The sequence below is a fragment of the Salvelinus sp. IW2-2015 genome, linkage group LG8 (assembly GCF_002910315.2).
Source record: "Salvelinus sp. IW2-2015 linkage group LG8, ASM291031v2, whole genome shotgun sequence".
NCBI lineage: Eukaryota > Metazoa > Chordata > Actinopteri > Salmoniformes > Salmonidae > Salvelinus > Salvelinus sp. IW2-2015.
In genome coordinates this window covers 12,121,444-12,135,878 of record NC_036848.1, presented here as the reverse complement: position 1 = coordinate 12,135,878, position 14,435 = coordinate 12,121,444, and the positions used below count along the sequence as shown (strand labels likewise).

Below are 14,435 nucleotides of genomic sequence, written 5' to 3'. Positions count from 1 at the left end.
CAGGCTACACTGAGGTTTTTCTTTCATTATTGCATGCTAACTGGCATTAGTGCGTAAGCCTATTGCATAACTGTATGCGCACTAAATGCTTTTGGGAACGGGCAGGAAAAGTTAAGGTTCGAGGCCAAAAGGACCATGTTGGAGTTTAATTCAATAAGAGAAATGCTGTGAAATGGAGAGTTGAATACTAAAGAGAAGGGAGGGCCAGAAAAGTAATGTTTGGGAAAGATTTGGTGAAGTGGTAAAAGAGGATGATAGCAGTGTGATTGAGGTGCTACACAAATTCAACAGTCACAAGATGGGGACTTCAAAGAGGCCTAGTGTGCAAAAGGTCCAAATGACATCAGTTTGACTGGTTGTAAGGAAATAGAAAGCTGTGAAAACGACCCAAAATGTTTCTGAACAGATTTCAGTTCGGCTTGGATGGATATTTTATGTGGTTGAAATACTATCAGCTTTTATGATGCTGGTAAAGACAGCACCTCCAGACATTTGCATTCTATCAATAAATCCTTTTTCTCCACCCCTGTTCTCGAAGTCATAAATTAGCCTACATTTTGTGTATCATTTCACTGCAAGAAATGTTTAATTCTGGAGGAGTTAATATTACGACTGAGGGGTTATAGACTACATCAAGTCAGTGTCCAGATTTCAGTTTCCATGTCCATCTGAACAGTTGCCTAGGTTACAGAAAATCTTTCCTGTTTAAAAAAAATATTGCATTTGATCCCCGATCCCTAAACATCTTTGCTCCGCGAAAGAAGCCAAGATGACAGAAAACTTTACCGATGTCAACTATACTGAATAAAAAAATAAATGCAACAATTTCAACTATTTTACTGAGTTACAGTTCATATAAAGGAAATCAGTCAACTTAAATAAATTCATTAGGGCCTAATATATGGATTTCAAATGCCTGGGCAGGGGTGCAGCCACACAGAATACATTTCTCCCCACAAGTATAGTTTGAAGCATTCATTKTATTGACATTTGACATAGTGGCGAGCAAGGGTTTATTTAGTTTTCTAGGGCAACATATAGGCTAATGACAAGAGAAACTGCATGTAGCCCATCTAATTATAGACAAGTTGACTTACAAATAGCCTACCAAAATGTCAGAAACATCTAAATCAGGCAACAAAAATCCTTGTCTCTTCTATATTAGCGGGTTAGGGTCAGGTGCGGGCCTCAAATTTTCACATTGGCTGTAGTCAGGCGGTTGCGGCTGTGTTATTCGCAATTGCAGGTGGGCGCACAAATAGCTGACCCACGCACCACTACGTTGAAAAGGAACAATGGGCTGAAGAATTGACTCGACATATTGACATGAATACAGCCATAATACATATAGAATGCACACCAAAGCATATCTGTGGACCCAATTGTCAGTAATGGTGATGCTCAGAGGGGAAGTCTATGGTGGCACTGAGAATGGAGTGTGTGTCTGGCGTGCAATGTGTTTCCCTGCACCCAGCATGTTCCAAGTTAACTGGAAAGCCAAGGGCCTATTAACTATCCAGATGGATCCTTCAACTAAGGGAAAATGTTTTCCAGAAGGTTGAGCCATTACCTGCAAAAGATACTGATGACTTCCCCATAATGAATTATACCAATGGCTTTTAATAGAAAATAGATTATAATTCTCACTATGTTCCAGCATGTTTAATGTTTGCTTTTTAGGAGCATTGGTGTAATTTAGTAAAAGACCAGGGGGGATGCTTTAGTCTAAAAGAAAATCATAAAATCCTATTCTTATTAATGTGCAAGTTCCACAGAAATAAATCGATAGATGCGTAAGCTATACAAGAGAACAGACAACACATGAGCACCAAGCGGAATTAAAATATGGACAAGACATAATAAAAATACATCAAAATTATAAAAAGTGTCTATTTACAGAGATAGTCTAGTCTCTTGTGAATCTTGCCTTGGAGAAGATGGCGAGAGATAAAACATGTACACGTCCTTTACAACAAGGAGAAGTTTGTCTTGTGTTCTGTCCTCTGTTGTTTAACTGTTTGTGGGTTGCCTGTCTCCCTGACCCTGGTCATTGGTTCCAGCCGCAGAGCGTCGGGTGATGCTACTCTGAACAAACTGTTGGAGGCCCTGAAAGCCCTGAGAGAAGAGGAACTCCAGGTACCAGTCCCACTGCTTTCCGGCCTACAGACAGACAGACGGACAGCGTTACAGACCTTCCATTAAAAAAGGACCATCCAGGACTGCCTATAGCTCGCTGATCAGTAGCATGAGGTCAATTTAAAAAATCAAACGGCACACTTTAAAATGCACATCAGTGCACGTGCGTACAGACATTAAAACGAAATAAGTGGTAAGACGGCGGTACCTTTATGGAATTGAGATCCATTTCCTTCCTCTCTGGCCAACACTGATAAAGAGAGAAGCATTAATATTCAACAGTTTCCCCCCTCCCAGTTAATCTCAGTAGAACAGTGTACTGGATGTTGCAGTGATTCTGACCAAAAATAAGTACTTGGATAATTAAACATGATGAAAAATCAAGTCTCATGCAGCGCCCATGAATAATAAAATGTGATTCTGTATTAATGGACCTTGTATAAAAGATACATTAATACCACATTCATCTCCTTGTCCAGCTTTAAAATATATTCATTCAACTGAAGAGGCTGGCTGCTCCCTTCTGCGTCAGGTGTTTCTCTTGAAATTTGAAAATTAGACTTCATATATAAACTGAGCACAAACATTTAGTGGACATTTATGAAAATGATATACAATATTAGTTTCACGGATCTGGACTTTATATAATGCCTGAAAGAATGCAATAAGTAAATAGATCGGCAACAGTTTCTAAATTACATAAAAATTCTCACTCACCTTGTGATGAAAGTCGAGGGCGTAGCCGAGGAAGGCAGGGTGGTGGATGAGGTCGAAGCTGGTCCAGGGCTCGGCCACTTTGCTGAGAGACAGGAGCTCCTGGTCCACCTCGATGGCCATGCCTGGAAGGAACATCTTGGAGTTCCACAGGCAGCTCACCATGAAGGACAGGTAGTGGTTAAACTCCCGGTACGTCTGCCTGCTGATGTGAAACGCCTGCTGCAATGGAGGGATGACAAAAAAAAAAAAAAAGAGCGATGGAGATGTAGTTTAAACACTGAATAAGTGTATGACACATGCTAAATAAATAGGCTCTCTCACATAATATCACCAGGGAAAGTGTGTTGGGTGGTTAAAACCCAGGTCCATTATCTATAATGTCTGCCCGCGCTGACCAATTTGCATTCCGCTTACCGGATCCATTTCTCTTGGTAAGACGCTGTCGGAAATATGGGGTAAACATATATTGTTTCGTACTGAGTGCGTTCGGAAAGTATTCAGACCCCTTGACTTATTCCACTTTGTTGTGTTAAAGCCTGTATTCACGGATTAAATCGATTTTTCCCCCTGACCCATCTACACACAATACCCCATAACGACAAAGTAAAAACATGTTTTTAGAAATGTTAGCAAATTTATTGAAAATGAAATACAGAATTCTTTCATTTACATAAATATTCACACCCCTGAATCAATACTTTGTAGAACCACCTTTGGCAGCGATTAGAGCTGTGACTCTTTCTGGCTAAGTCTCTAAGAGCTTTTCGCACCTGGATTGTGCAACATTTGCACATTATTCTTAAATTAGTCAAGCTCTGTCAAGTTATCATTGCTAGACAGCCTTGCCATAGATTTTAAAGCCAATTTGAGTCAAAACTGTAACTAGGCCACTCAATATGGGCTCCCGAGTGGCGCAGCGGTTTAAGGCACTCCATCTCAGTGCTAGAAGCGTCACTACAGACCTGGTTCGATTCCAGCCTGTATCACAACCGACCGTGATTGTGCGGAGCCCTAAGAAACGCACAATTGGCCCAGCGTCGTCCGGGTTAGGCAGTCATTATAAATAAGAATTTATAATAATAAATAAAGGTTACATTTAATAAACAATTTTATAAATATCATCTTGGTAAACAAGTCATGTATATTTGGCATTGTATTTTAGGGTTATTGTCCTGCTGAAAGGTGAATTTGTCTCCCAGCGTCTGTTGGAGAGCAAACTGAACCAGGTTTTCCTCTAGGATTTTGCCCGTACTTAGCTCTATTCCATTTATTATCCTAAAAAAAGTTCATAGTCCTTGCCGTTGACAAGCATATCCATAACATGATGCAGCCACCTCCATGCTTAAAAATATGCAGTGTGTACCTCAATGATGTACGGTGTTGGATTTTCCCCAAACATAACACTTTGTATTCAGGACAAAAAGTTAATGTCTTTGCCACATCTTTTGCAGTTTTACTTTAGTGCTTTATTGCAAACAGGATGGATGTTTTGGAATATTTTATTCTGTACAGGCTTCCTTCTTTTCACTCTGTCATTTAGGTTCGTATTGTGGAGTAACTACAATGTTGTTGATCCATCCTCAGTTTTCTCCTATCACAGCCATTAAACTCTAACTGTTTTAAAGTCACCATTGCCTTTGGTGAAATCCCTGAGTGGTTTCCTTCCTCTCTGGACACTGAGTTAGAAAGGATGCCTGTATCTTTGTAGTGACTGGTGTCTTGTTTTGAGGTGTTTTGACAGATTTCATGACAGCTCTTATATGGCAAAAATTTGCTAGCTATCTAACATACAACTGTAACGATGTATTTGAGAGACAACTAGTGCTTATGTGCAAATGTATTTATGTTTTCAATAAACATTGGAGACGAAATAAAGCTTCTACATTGTAAACAATCTAAACCAACCTCATCTGTTTTGCCCCATGGTTGCGCATGTGTCGTTTTTTTTGCTAAACAACCAACCTGTCTATAGGTGCCCTTCTTTGCGAAGCATTGAAAAACCYCACTGGTCTGTGGTTGAAATTTAAATTCACGACGGAGGGACCTTACAAATAATTGTATGTGGGTTGAATACTTATTGACTCAAGACATTTCAGCTTTTCATTTTTAATTAATTTGTAAAAATGTCCACTTTCACATTGTGGGGTATTGTGTGTAGATCAGTGACACAAAATCTCAGTCATTGGGTGTGTATACTTTCTGATGGCACTGTATACAAATGGCAGTACCTACTTGTAAATTCTATTGCCTTCATACACTAGAATTGTTTTTTTTGTTTGAACGAGTAACCACCAAAATTGCAATTCTTTAATCAGCACTTAATTCTAATAGTTTTGTTCATCATGTGGACGGGTAGAAGTGGCCTCACGAGGAGCCTTGAATTGCTTGATTTTGCAAAAACACTGTTAGATTTGCAAAGCAGAAAACATATCTTAAAGAGGGAGTCCTTCTATTACCTTGGTCTCCTGTTGTTGGCACTTAGCAGAGGTCAGGTTCTTCTTGTACCTGGAAAAATGAGAAATAACTTTAGTGATCTGTATAAGGGTGGAAAAGCAACCACATTGCTTTCCATGTTATGTAAACATCTGTCCTAAAGGCCATTTACTGTGAACAGAACATTTTACAATAACAAGCTTAAAAACAACCACCATAGTAAAAACAACCACCAAAGACCAGATGTTTGGCCTGTTTTAATAAAAAAGCAGTGGTCTTTTGTCATGCTATAGATTCCCCCATACTCAACTGGCGGACATAAGTCCGGATCCGGACCCAGAAGGGGGTCAACATGGACCACGGATCCAGTCGGGCTTCAACCTCTAGTATTATATGAACACATAAGAAACGTAAATGTGTTGAATTGCGGGAAACGCAAAAAAATTCCCAGCAAAAATATTTCCCCGCCACATGCAAAATGTGTAGAATTGAGGGAAATTAGCTTTGAAAATCTCCACCAACAAGAGGGGTGTGAACAGTTTGGGGTTGCATGGGTTGTGAGGTGGGGGTTTGTTACTACGCCGATGAATGACAATATCCATCCGGACCTTTGCGACCTAGGAAATGTGTGTGACCGGACCTTCTTAACTAGTACTAGAGTACCCCCGCAATAGATGCATGCTTTAACTAGTACTAGAGGACCCCCGCAATAGATGCATGCTTTAACTAGTACTAGAGTACCCCCGCAATAGATGCCATGCTTTAACTAGTACTAGAGGACCCCCGGCAAAGATGCATGCTTTAACTAGTACTAGAGGACCCCCGCAATAGATGCATGCTTTAACTAGTACTAGAGGACCCCGCAATAGATGCATGCTTTAACTAGTACTAGAGTACCCCCGCAATAGATGCATGCTTTAACTAGTACAGAGACCCCCGCAATAGATGCATGCTTTAACTAGTACTAGAGTACCCCCGCAATAGATGCATGCTTTAACTAGTACTAGAGGACCCCCGCAATAGATGTATGCTTTGAGTATTTGTACAACAAGACATTCGTGCTTCGAGTAATGCATGCCGTTTGCACTCTTCATATGCCTGAAAAGTTATCCGGGAAAACGGATCTTAGCGCAATTCTGCGCCCTTGACCCTTCATTATCATGAATCATAAATGTAATGTCCTGGCTGGCGAGCTGTACCAAGACAGCTTACCATTCACCTGCGTAGTCAAATATATACAGGAGAAAGTTTGACATACATGCAGATGATTTGCACACGACAACGCAGTGACCGCACTTTGTGAAAAGATGACACTGACGTGACGGTGTTGACTTCCAACAGGCCCGGTGTTGACATGATAATACTGGCGTTGACGTCACCACTCCTCCTCACCTGTACATGATGTAGCCGAGGCGGTCCAGGCTGACGGGGTCGGTGGCAAACAGGGCTGGGTAGAACACGCCCACGGGGGGCATGACCACCAGGGGGAGCCCGTACTTCAGGAACATGTCACACACCTGAATGGCACGCACAGGGGCACACACGTCAACACCCCCAGAACGAACACGGTTGTCCCCTTTTCTAAACGGACCATGAATATGGAACAACTGATCCAGTGCACTCTGGTTAAAGTGAATATGATTATGGTGATCAACCACTTACAGGGTTCTAACAGTCCTGCATGGGTGGGATCACTATAAGGGATCACTGGACTTTTCCCCCCCTTTATGTATTCAACGAAATGTACTGGCTTCATCCAGCTTGATTACCGTCTCGTAGAAGTCCAGGATGAAGCTGAGGAGCAGGGAGTGGCAGCCCTCTAGCTGCAGCCCCACGGCGGCCAGGCGGCCCACGAAACGCACCAGCTCCACGACAGAGTCCATGAAGCCAGACAGAGTCATGTTCCTGGGAAGGAGTTGAAGAATGGTCACGTAACGGAACATAATAACAAGGAAACGGGTGAATGGTAATGATGCATGGGACTAGTGAGAAGCTCAAACGGGGGGCTTTGTCCTTGGATCATATTAATTTCTCCTTCAGCAGCCCCGCCCACCCCAGTTAATGCAATAAAAGACAATAACCAAATCAGCGCTGAGTGTGCAGCAATGAGGCCGGGCGGAGACACACAGACACACTGCAGTTCATTACGCTGTTGCGTTCCAGAGGACAGCGCTGAGGAGGTTGACAACCACACACCTCAGACATTGATTTCGGCACCGCTTTCATTGAGTTTCTCTGCAGAGGTGAAGTTTGAAATGGGAAGGGAATAAACATGTATTGACAAGGATTGGCCGTTTGTGAAGATAGAATACCGGCGAGGAAGACAGTGAAATGTGTCTTCAACTAAAGGAAGTTACAGGGCTTTGGTGTTGGAAGTGTTGAACGGACAGTGAGACTCACATGGGTGTGTGGCTGTGGAAACTGATGTCCAGGCCGTCCTCCAGGGCGTACACAGAGTGCCAGGTCAACCACTTCAACAGCATGTTGTTCAGACAGTCAATCACACTGCACTGGACAGAGAACAGAGGGGTGGTACTTATTCAAAGTGGGGAAAAAATACATTTACAACGACAACAGGGCACACCGTAGAAAAACGGTGTAAAACGTCTCATCAGAAAACAAAATGGTTCTCACTGAACAAGTAGTTTCTCCCTGTTTCAGTAAGTTTTCTTCCATTTGGTGCCAAATGAATACAACCCAGGATTAAAAGGGAGCTGATACCTGGACTGTAAATGGATATAGTGGTATGATGCAAGCTTCTTATAATTAATTGAAAGTGGGATCTGGAGGCATTCTGGTGACTATTACCTTGAAGAACAGCGTGGAGGTGAAGAACAGCTGCACGAGAGGCTCAAACAGAAGCTGGTTGATACCTGAGAGAGATGAGGTAGAGCAAGGAAATTTGCACAAACCATTTAATTCGACCACCTGACTACTTTTCCCAGGCTCCCTGGTATATGCTGCCAGCCAGCCATGTGCTGGGGATTGCATAGTCACGTGTCTTCCCGSGGTTACAGTTCAGCAGTTTAATTAGGGGAGAGAGAGTGGAGGAGAGCAAGGCAGCCAAGCGAACAGGGCCTACTCACAGGAACTGGGGACCACGGGGATGCCACTCAGCAGGCCCAGAATCTGGGGGCGGAGGAGTGAACCGTCCCAAACATTCAGGAACTTGTAGAGGAAGCMCTCGGTGCTGGAGAAGCCCTCCTGAGGGGAGAGGGAGGGAGGGATGGAGAGAGACAAAACATACGCATCTCAAATGAGCGTTTGACTGTGGCATCATTTATTAACGAGCAGCGAGGGGGAAGAGAGTGGGAGCAGAGAAGAGTTTAACACGCTCTGACAGATCCAAATCTGGCATAAAAGGGAGAGGCGGGGATGGGAACTGGGGGTGACAGGGTGAGAGGAGCCTGGAGGGGGGCTCACCTGGAGGAAGTGCTGCGTGGAGAGCAACCTGTTGAGGAGGTGCAGGGCCCCGGACGAACTCCCGGAGCTCCCGTCCCCACTGCAGAACAGAAACTCTGAAACCCAAAATAAAGAGAGGAAAATAAAGATATTTAAAATGTTGAAAAGGTCAGGGGAAGGAAGAGAACAAAAAACAAGGGGTGATGACAATTACATTGTGGATTTGTACAATCTCGCCTTTTTATTTTCATAAAAGCTTTTCTACAGAGCGTTGCTTTGCAATGCCTACTGGGAATGGATGAGGGTTCAATCAGTTCAATCATTGACAGAAGTACCCTGTTACAAAAATTCTACTACTGAACCATTTTTCATGTTCCATTATAGAAAAAGTACCTACGTTTCAGGTATACCGTGCAACTCTAGTGTGAAGTGTTTTTTTGTTTTGTTGCATATCCTACTGAGACACCATCGGAGAGTGGGGTCACAGCCAAGGATCAGCCATTATTGACAGCGACCCTGGATCAATTAGGGTTAAGTGGGAAGATCGACCTAGTCGGCTCGGGGATTCAAATGACCAACCTTCGGTTACTGGCTCAACACTAATCGCTAGGCTACCCGCTGACACATTTCCGCAGCAACAGAGACAACTGAGGAAGACGTAGTGTTTTTTTTTAGTGATTGTACCCTCATGGAGGGCGTGGCCCAGCCAGAAGTTGAGTCGGAGGAAGGTGGAGTCATCCTGTACGTAGTCCAGGTAACACAGGGCCAGACTGGAGCCCAGCAGAGAACCCATCTGGGATGGGAGCTGTGGAAGGGAGACATGATTATTAGACACACATATGCGGTACGCACATCAAACCCCACCACCCGCTCACGCTTCAAACACATCCCCCACAACACACAAATAAATACAATTCAGCATACAAAGTGAGGGGCCACCTAACACCAAGCCAGCATCATGTTCTAAATAGCTTCAGCATCATGTTCTAAATAGCTTAATGTCAGGATATTCACAGCCCCTATTGAAGGAGAGAATCTGTTGCCCGTGTCCTTGTTTTCAATGAGTGAGCAATCAATCTGTCACTGAGTGACTGTACTAAATCTGTCACATCTACTTATACTCATAATACAGTAATCATGGCCATGTCTGTGGCAGGCAGCATTCAGACATTTCCCCACACGGACTGGCCTGTTTGTCTGTTGTGTGAATAGCTGCCCGGCAATATGGGAACTTAATAAATAAAGAGAGACAGATTGTCAACGGACATGGCCGAGTCTTCCCATAATTATAAGGAGCAAACGCATCGTTCCTCTGATTTGTTTGAGCTGCATGATGGAAGGTACTAGCTGATCTGTCCTGTCCACCCACAGCCATAAAAAGTAGAAAGTGCTGGTAGAATGGCTTGTTGCAAACGTTGGCTGCGTGTGGGGAATTTATGTAGCGTGAACCGTAAATGTCCTTAAACCTTTTAAAGAAATGTATCTGGGTTGATCAGGTCAATGGATCTAACAAGCAAACAGTATTTGCGTGCAGCACTTTTGTAATTGTCAACGCTTTATAACTTTTTCAATGTGGCTCCAAGTTATACATCTCTGTTGACTCGTTTGGGACAAAAACACCCTGATGAAGTCTAAACAGAGCAATGACAAATTTAAAAAACAAACGACATGGAGCGCGCTCATGAATCGGTTTTATGGCTCAGGGTAATAAACACGACACTGCCAGCAGTCAAATTGAGTGGCAGACGAGGTTGAGCCCTTGGTCTATTCTGTTATCCAACAAAACTGTGCCGGTGACATAGCACCCCCATGTGGCTGCAGAATGACACTAAAGTGAAACGGGCAGTGCTGGGCACCTCTAAAACACAGTGTTTTCCATCCTGCTTAAATCCACACCTTCCATCTATTTCAAATCAAAGTACCTCTAGGCTATACAGCTGTGTGACTAATCAGACCACAGAGAGACGGAGAGAGGTGTGTGAGAGAGGGGGGGGGGGGCATACAAAAAAAGACAGTGAGAGAGAGAGGGGAGGAGAGGGTTACCTCTATGCGGTGGAGGTTGTCCAGCAGCTGTGGGAAGGTGTGGAGTTGCTCCAGGGGGAAAACCTTCCTGCTGCTGGAGAAGGGGGAGTTTCTCTGGACAGATGAGCTCAGCGATGGCACCTCCAGGTGATGGTATTTCTGACAGATGGATCAGTGATTGGAATATCAGTACGACATTTGATTATCGATTTGTAAACAGTTCATTAGCTACAGAAACAAAACAAGGGCCTGATCTATGTAGGACAAAAGTGAATAAAATGTTTACAGTCTAACATACACCGAGTATACCAAACATTAGAAACACCTTCCTAATATTAAGTTGCACCCCCTTTTCCCTTCAGAACAGCCTAAATTCGTTAGGACGCTACAAGGTGTGAAAAGCATTCCACAGGGATGCTGGCCCATGTTGACTCCAATGTCTCCTGCAGTTGTGTCAAGTTAGCTGGTTGTGATTTGGGTGGTGGATCATTTTTGATACACACGGGAAACGGTTGAAACTGAAAAACCCAGCAGCGTTGCAGTTCTTGACACAGTCAAACCGACGCGTCAGACACCTACTACCATACAGCGTTTAAAGACAAATCAATTGTCTTGCCCATTCACGCTCTGAACGGCACATATACACAATCAATGTCTCAAGGCTTAAAAATCCTTCTTTAACCTGTCTCCTCCCGTTCATCTACAATGATTGAAGTGGATTTAACAAGTGACATCAATAAGGGATCATATCTTTCAGCTGGTAAGTCTGTCATGGAAAGTGTTCTTAATGTTTTGTATATTCAGTTAGACTTTGAATGCAATAAATAGTGACTGACCCCATAATAATTAGAATTTAGCAAGCAGAAATATTCTTCTAAATGCTATAAATTAGCACTAAGACCCCCCAAAAAAGACACCGTTCAAGATCATTGGTCTGGCTGTTATGCCACAGCTCATCTGATCTCCATACCCTCTTCCTGGAGTTGGTCTTGTGTTTCACTCCTAGGGTCAGGCTGATGTCAGATGACACTTGGCTGTTGTTCCTCTTCTGGACAGCACTGAGCGCTGCCTTCCACGTGGAGTTGTGATTCTTAAACCCACTCTGAACGACAGCAGAAAACACACACGTGACATGAAGTATGTTGTCAGGGTTTCAATTAAGACAATTGGATTGGAATTAGAGTTTACTTCCAGATTTGATATGGACAAAATAGACCCCAACCCTGATGTTTGGTGAACGACAATGTGTGGTTTTGTGCAATGGACAAAAGTCACTAGGTGTGATCGATCATACTAACCCTCATTCGTGATGGAAGAGCAAGCGCCACCAATTCAGGGCAAAACACTTTGTACAACGACAGCAAGAGCAACAGGAATGGCTGCCTGCCCTGGGGAGACAGTAGACGAGAGGAAAATAATGGAACTCTCAGTGCAACATGCTCACAGTGGGGACTCCACTCTCAGTTTGATGGCTGTAACAACCATTCACAGAGTGTAACTACAGATGATAGTACTGAGGATAAACTATTGATGGGAATTATGTAGAGAAAGCTTCAAACAATATGTAAGTATGTATGTTCTCCTCATGCCATTTATCACCAAGTATTTCATAATGCTAATACAATGATTAGATGTTTCCAATGCATTCACACTTGTATTGAATTGCATTAAAATATTACAAGCATTGACCAAAAACACTTAAACAGGACAATGCTGTATTTGTTTACCATTTTTGTTTGGAGGTCCAACAGTTTTCTGACTCTGAATGGCCGAACTATGACAGGGAAAACCCAAGAAAAGGGTAAGAGCAATGTTGTTCTGCAGAAACAACGTGTACCGCATCATAAAGGTTCATTGAGTAACAAAATGCCACTTACCACTCTCCCTCCTTGTCAAAAGGTAGAGCAAATGGCAGATGTAAGGAGACTGAAACACAAAACAAACCATCATGACTTAAATAGCAATGCAATTCATTGCCAATGTAAAAATATCATTAGAGCAAGGGGAATATGATTCCTGCACATACCAAATTCTCCTCTGTCACAAAGTGGAAGATGAAGCCATAGATGGCTCGAAGATTGTCCTTGGAGTCGATCATGTCGAAAACAGTTAGCACCCACCGAAGGAAAAGCACCTGGAAAACACCCATAACACAACACCCATAACACCTGTTTCATTCAGTTGGAGGGAGAGGACAGAGCAATTCTGATAACAGTATGATTGTAATGTTATGTCCGGTCTCCAGTGTCAACCTTTAAATCTGTGAGTGTGTGTGACTTGCAAAGACCTTTGACAGAGGAGCTCTTTACCTGTGTGCTGATGGCTATCTTGCTGACACATAACCACGCCACCGCTCGAACAACGGCCTCCTGTGGCACCATGGTGGCGGGGATCAGAAACTTCAGGACCCGAACACACATCATACCCCCTGTTCAGGGCAAGAAATAGATAGGAAAGCTGAAATGTTATGTATGGTCAAATTAATTTGTCATAGTGTAAATTGGTATTTCCGGTCAGTCTGTCTAAGAAAATGGCGGCAGTTTCCATTAAGTGTGAGAGTTGGTTGTTGTTGTACCCATACGGAGGCTCATTGCGTAGTCCAGCATGACAGAGATCGCCTCAGGAGGAAGTCCTCGACTGAGCCCCACTCTCTCCACCTGCACCAGGTTTCTCTCCAGCACATCGTTTCCTATGCATGGGGTACCCGCCTCCACTAGGAAACAAACAGACAACTCACTGTGAATTCAGACACTGGTGGATGCCCTTTGGCTAGTTAACGTTAGTTGGTTACTTTTAGCTAGAAATTAAATTCCAATGTATACAGTAGCATTCATAACAAACACTGTTAGCTAGTAACATTTCCAGTCACATGCTTCTAACCATTTTATATGAATTTCTTTAGGCTGCCTCTTCTGTTTGTGGATTAGTTATATACATTTGTACATTCTAGTTAAATGATGACTAGCAAAATTGTGCGTGTACTTCAGGCATGTCTAGCCATAACGTTACCCCGCCCACACTTGTAATGCATTCGTTTGTAAATCAGCTAACGTTAGCTCGCTAGGTAGCAAAATAAGTTACAGCAAAAAGGTGTTTCCAAAAGAAGAAGCCTGAGCGGCCTTGAAAGTTTACATATGTTGACAGAAAATAACCTGGGCTGCCATTACAGTCAGCTAGTTCACGTTGGAGTTTAAAAAGTAGCCAAAATATTCGCTACGTTTGACTTCTGCAAGCATTAGTAGCTATATGCTAGCAAGCTAACAGCTTCCTAGTTAGCTACCTTCTGAGAAGTACTTCAGCGCAAGCAGAAATGGATCCCCAGCCTCGTTCTTTCTTCKTTCTTTCTCCACAACTCGCAAACTTCTGTTTGAAGTTCGGCTAGAAACTGACAAATCGCTTCCAGATGATGAGTCCAAATCTGACTTCGACAGGTTCGCAGCTTTTGCCATTGCTACATAGCTAAAACAAATGTGTATTGTGTTTTCCTCAGGCACGAACTCATTCAAACAAAACTCAAATCTTGCGCGCGACCGTTTGTTCTGCGCATGCGCACTTACTACTTCCGAGAGTGTCTTGCGTAGTTCACCGGGCATTGTAGTGCAACGGCCTCAGCAGGACTACATATAAACTGTGTAACTGCTCATTCATCTCAAGGAGCCTAGTTCAGGTACTCTCATTTTGCAATAAACTGAATTGCAATCCAAGCATTCATTCTCCTTTCTACA

At 43.2% G+C, this 14,435-nt stretch overlaps 1 protein-coding gene across 1 annotated transcript; it reads right to left on the bottom strand.

The window, feature by feature from the left end:
- Positions 1 to 996: 996 nt before the first annotated feature.
- Positions 997 to 14,248, bottom strand: LOC111967425 (centromere protein I). Its single transcript, XM_023992425.2, has 20 exons — positions 13,991 to 14,248; positions 13,286 to 13,423; positions 13,020 to 13,138; positions 12,737 to 12,844; positions 12,588 to 12,636; positions 12,438 to 12,484; positions 12,009 to 12,098; positions 11,681 to 11,812; positions 10,732 to 10,869; positions 9,373 to 9,493; positions 8,710 to 8,804; positions 8,373 to 8,490; positions 8,095 to 8,159; positions 7,687 to 7,796; positions 7,056 to 7,191; positions 6,679 to 6,803; positions 5,310 to 5,358; positions 2,854 to 3,072; positions 2,345 to 2,386; positions 997 to 2,160 (listed from the first exon to the last, which is right to left on the bottom strand). Exons 1-20 carry the CDS (start codon positions 14,157 to 14,159, stop codon positions 2,011 to 2,013), a joined length of 2,220 nt encoding a protein of 739 aa, XP_023848193.1. The 5' UTR covers positions 14,160 to 14,248; the 3' UTR covers positions 997 to 2,010.
- Positions 14,249 to 14,435: the final 187 nt, after the last annotated feature.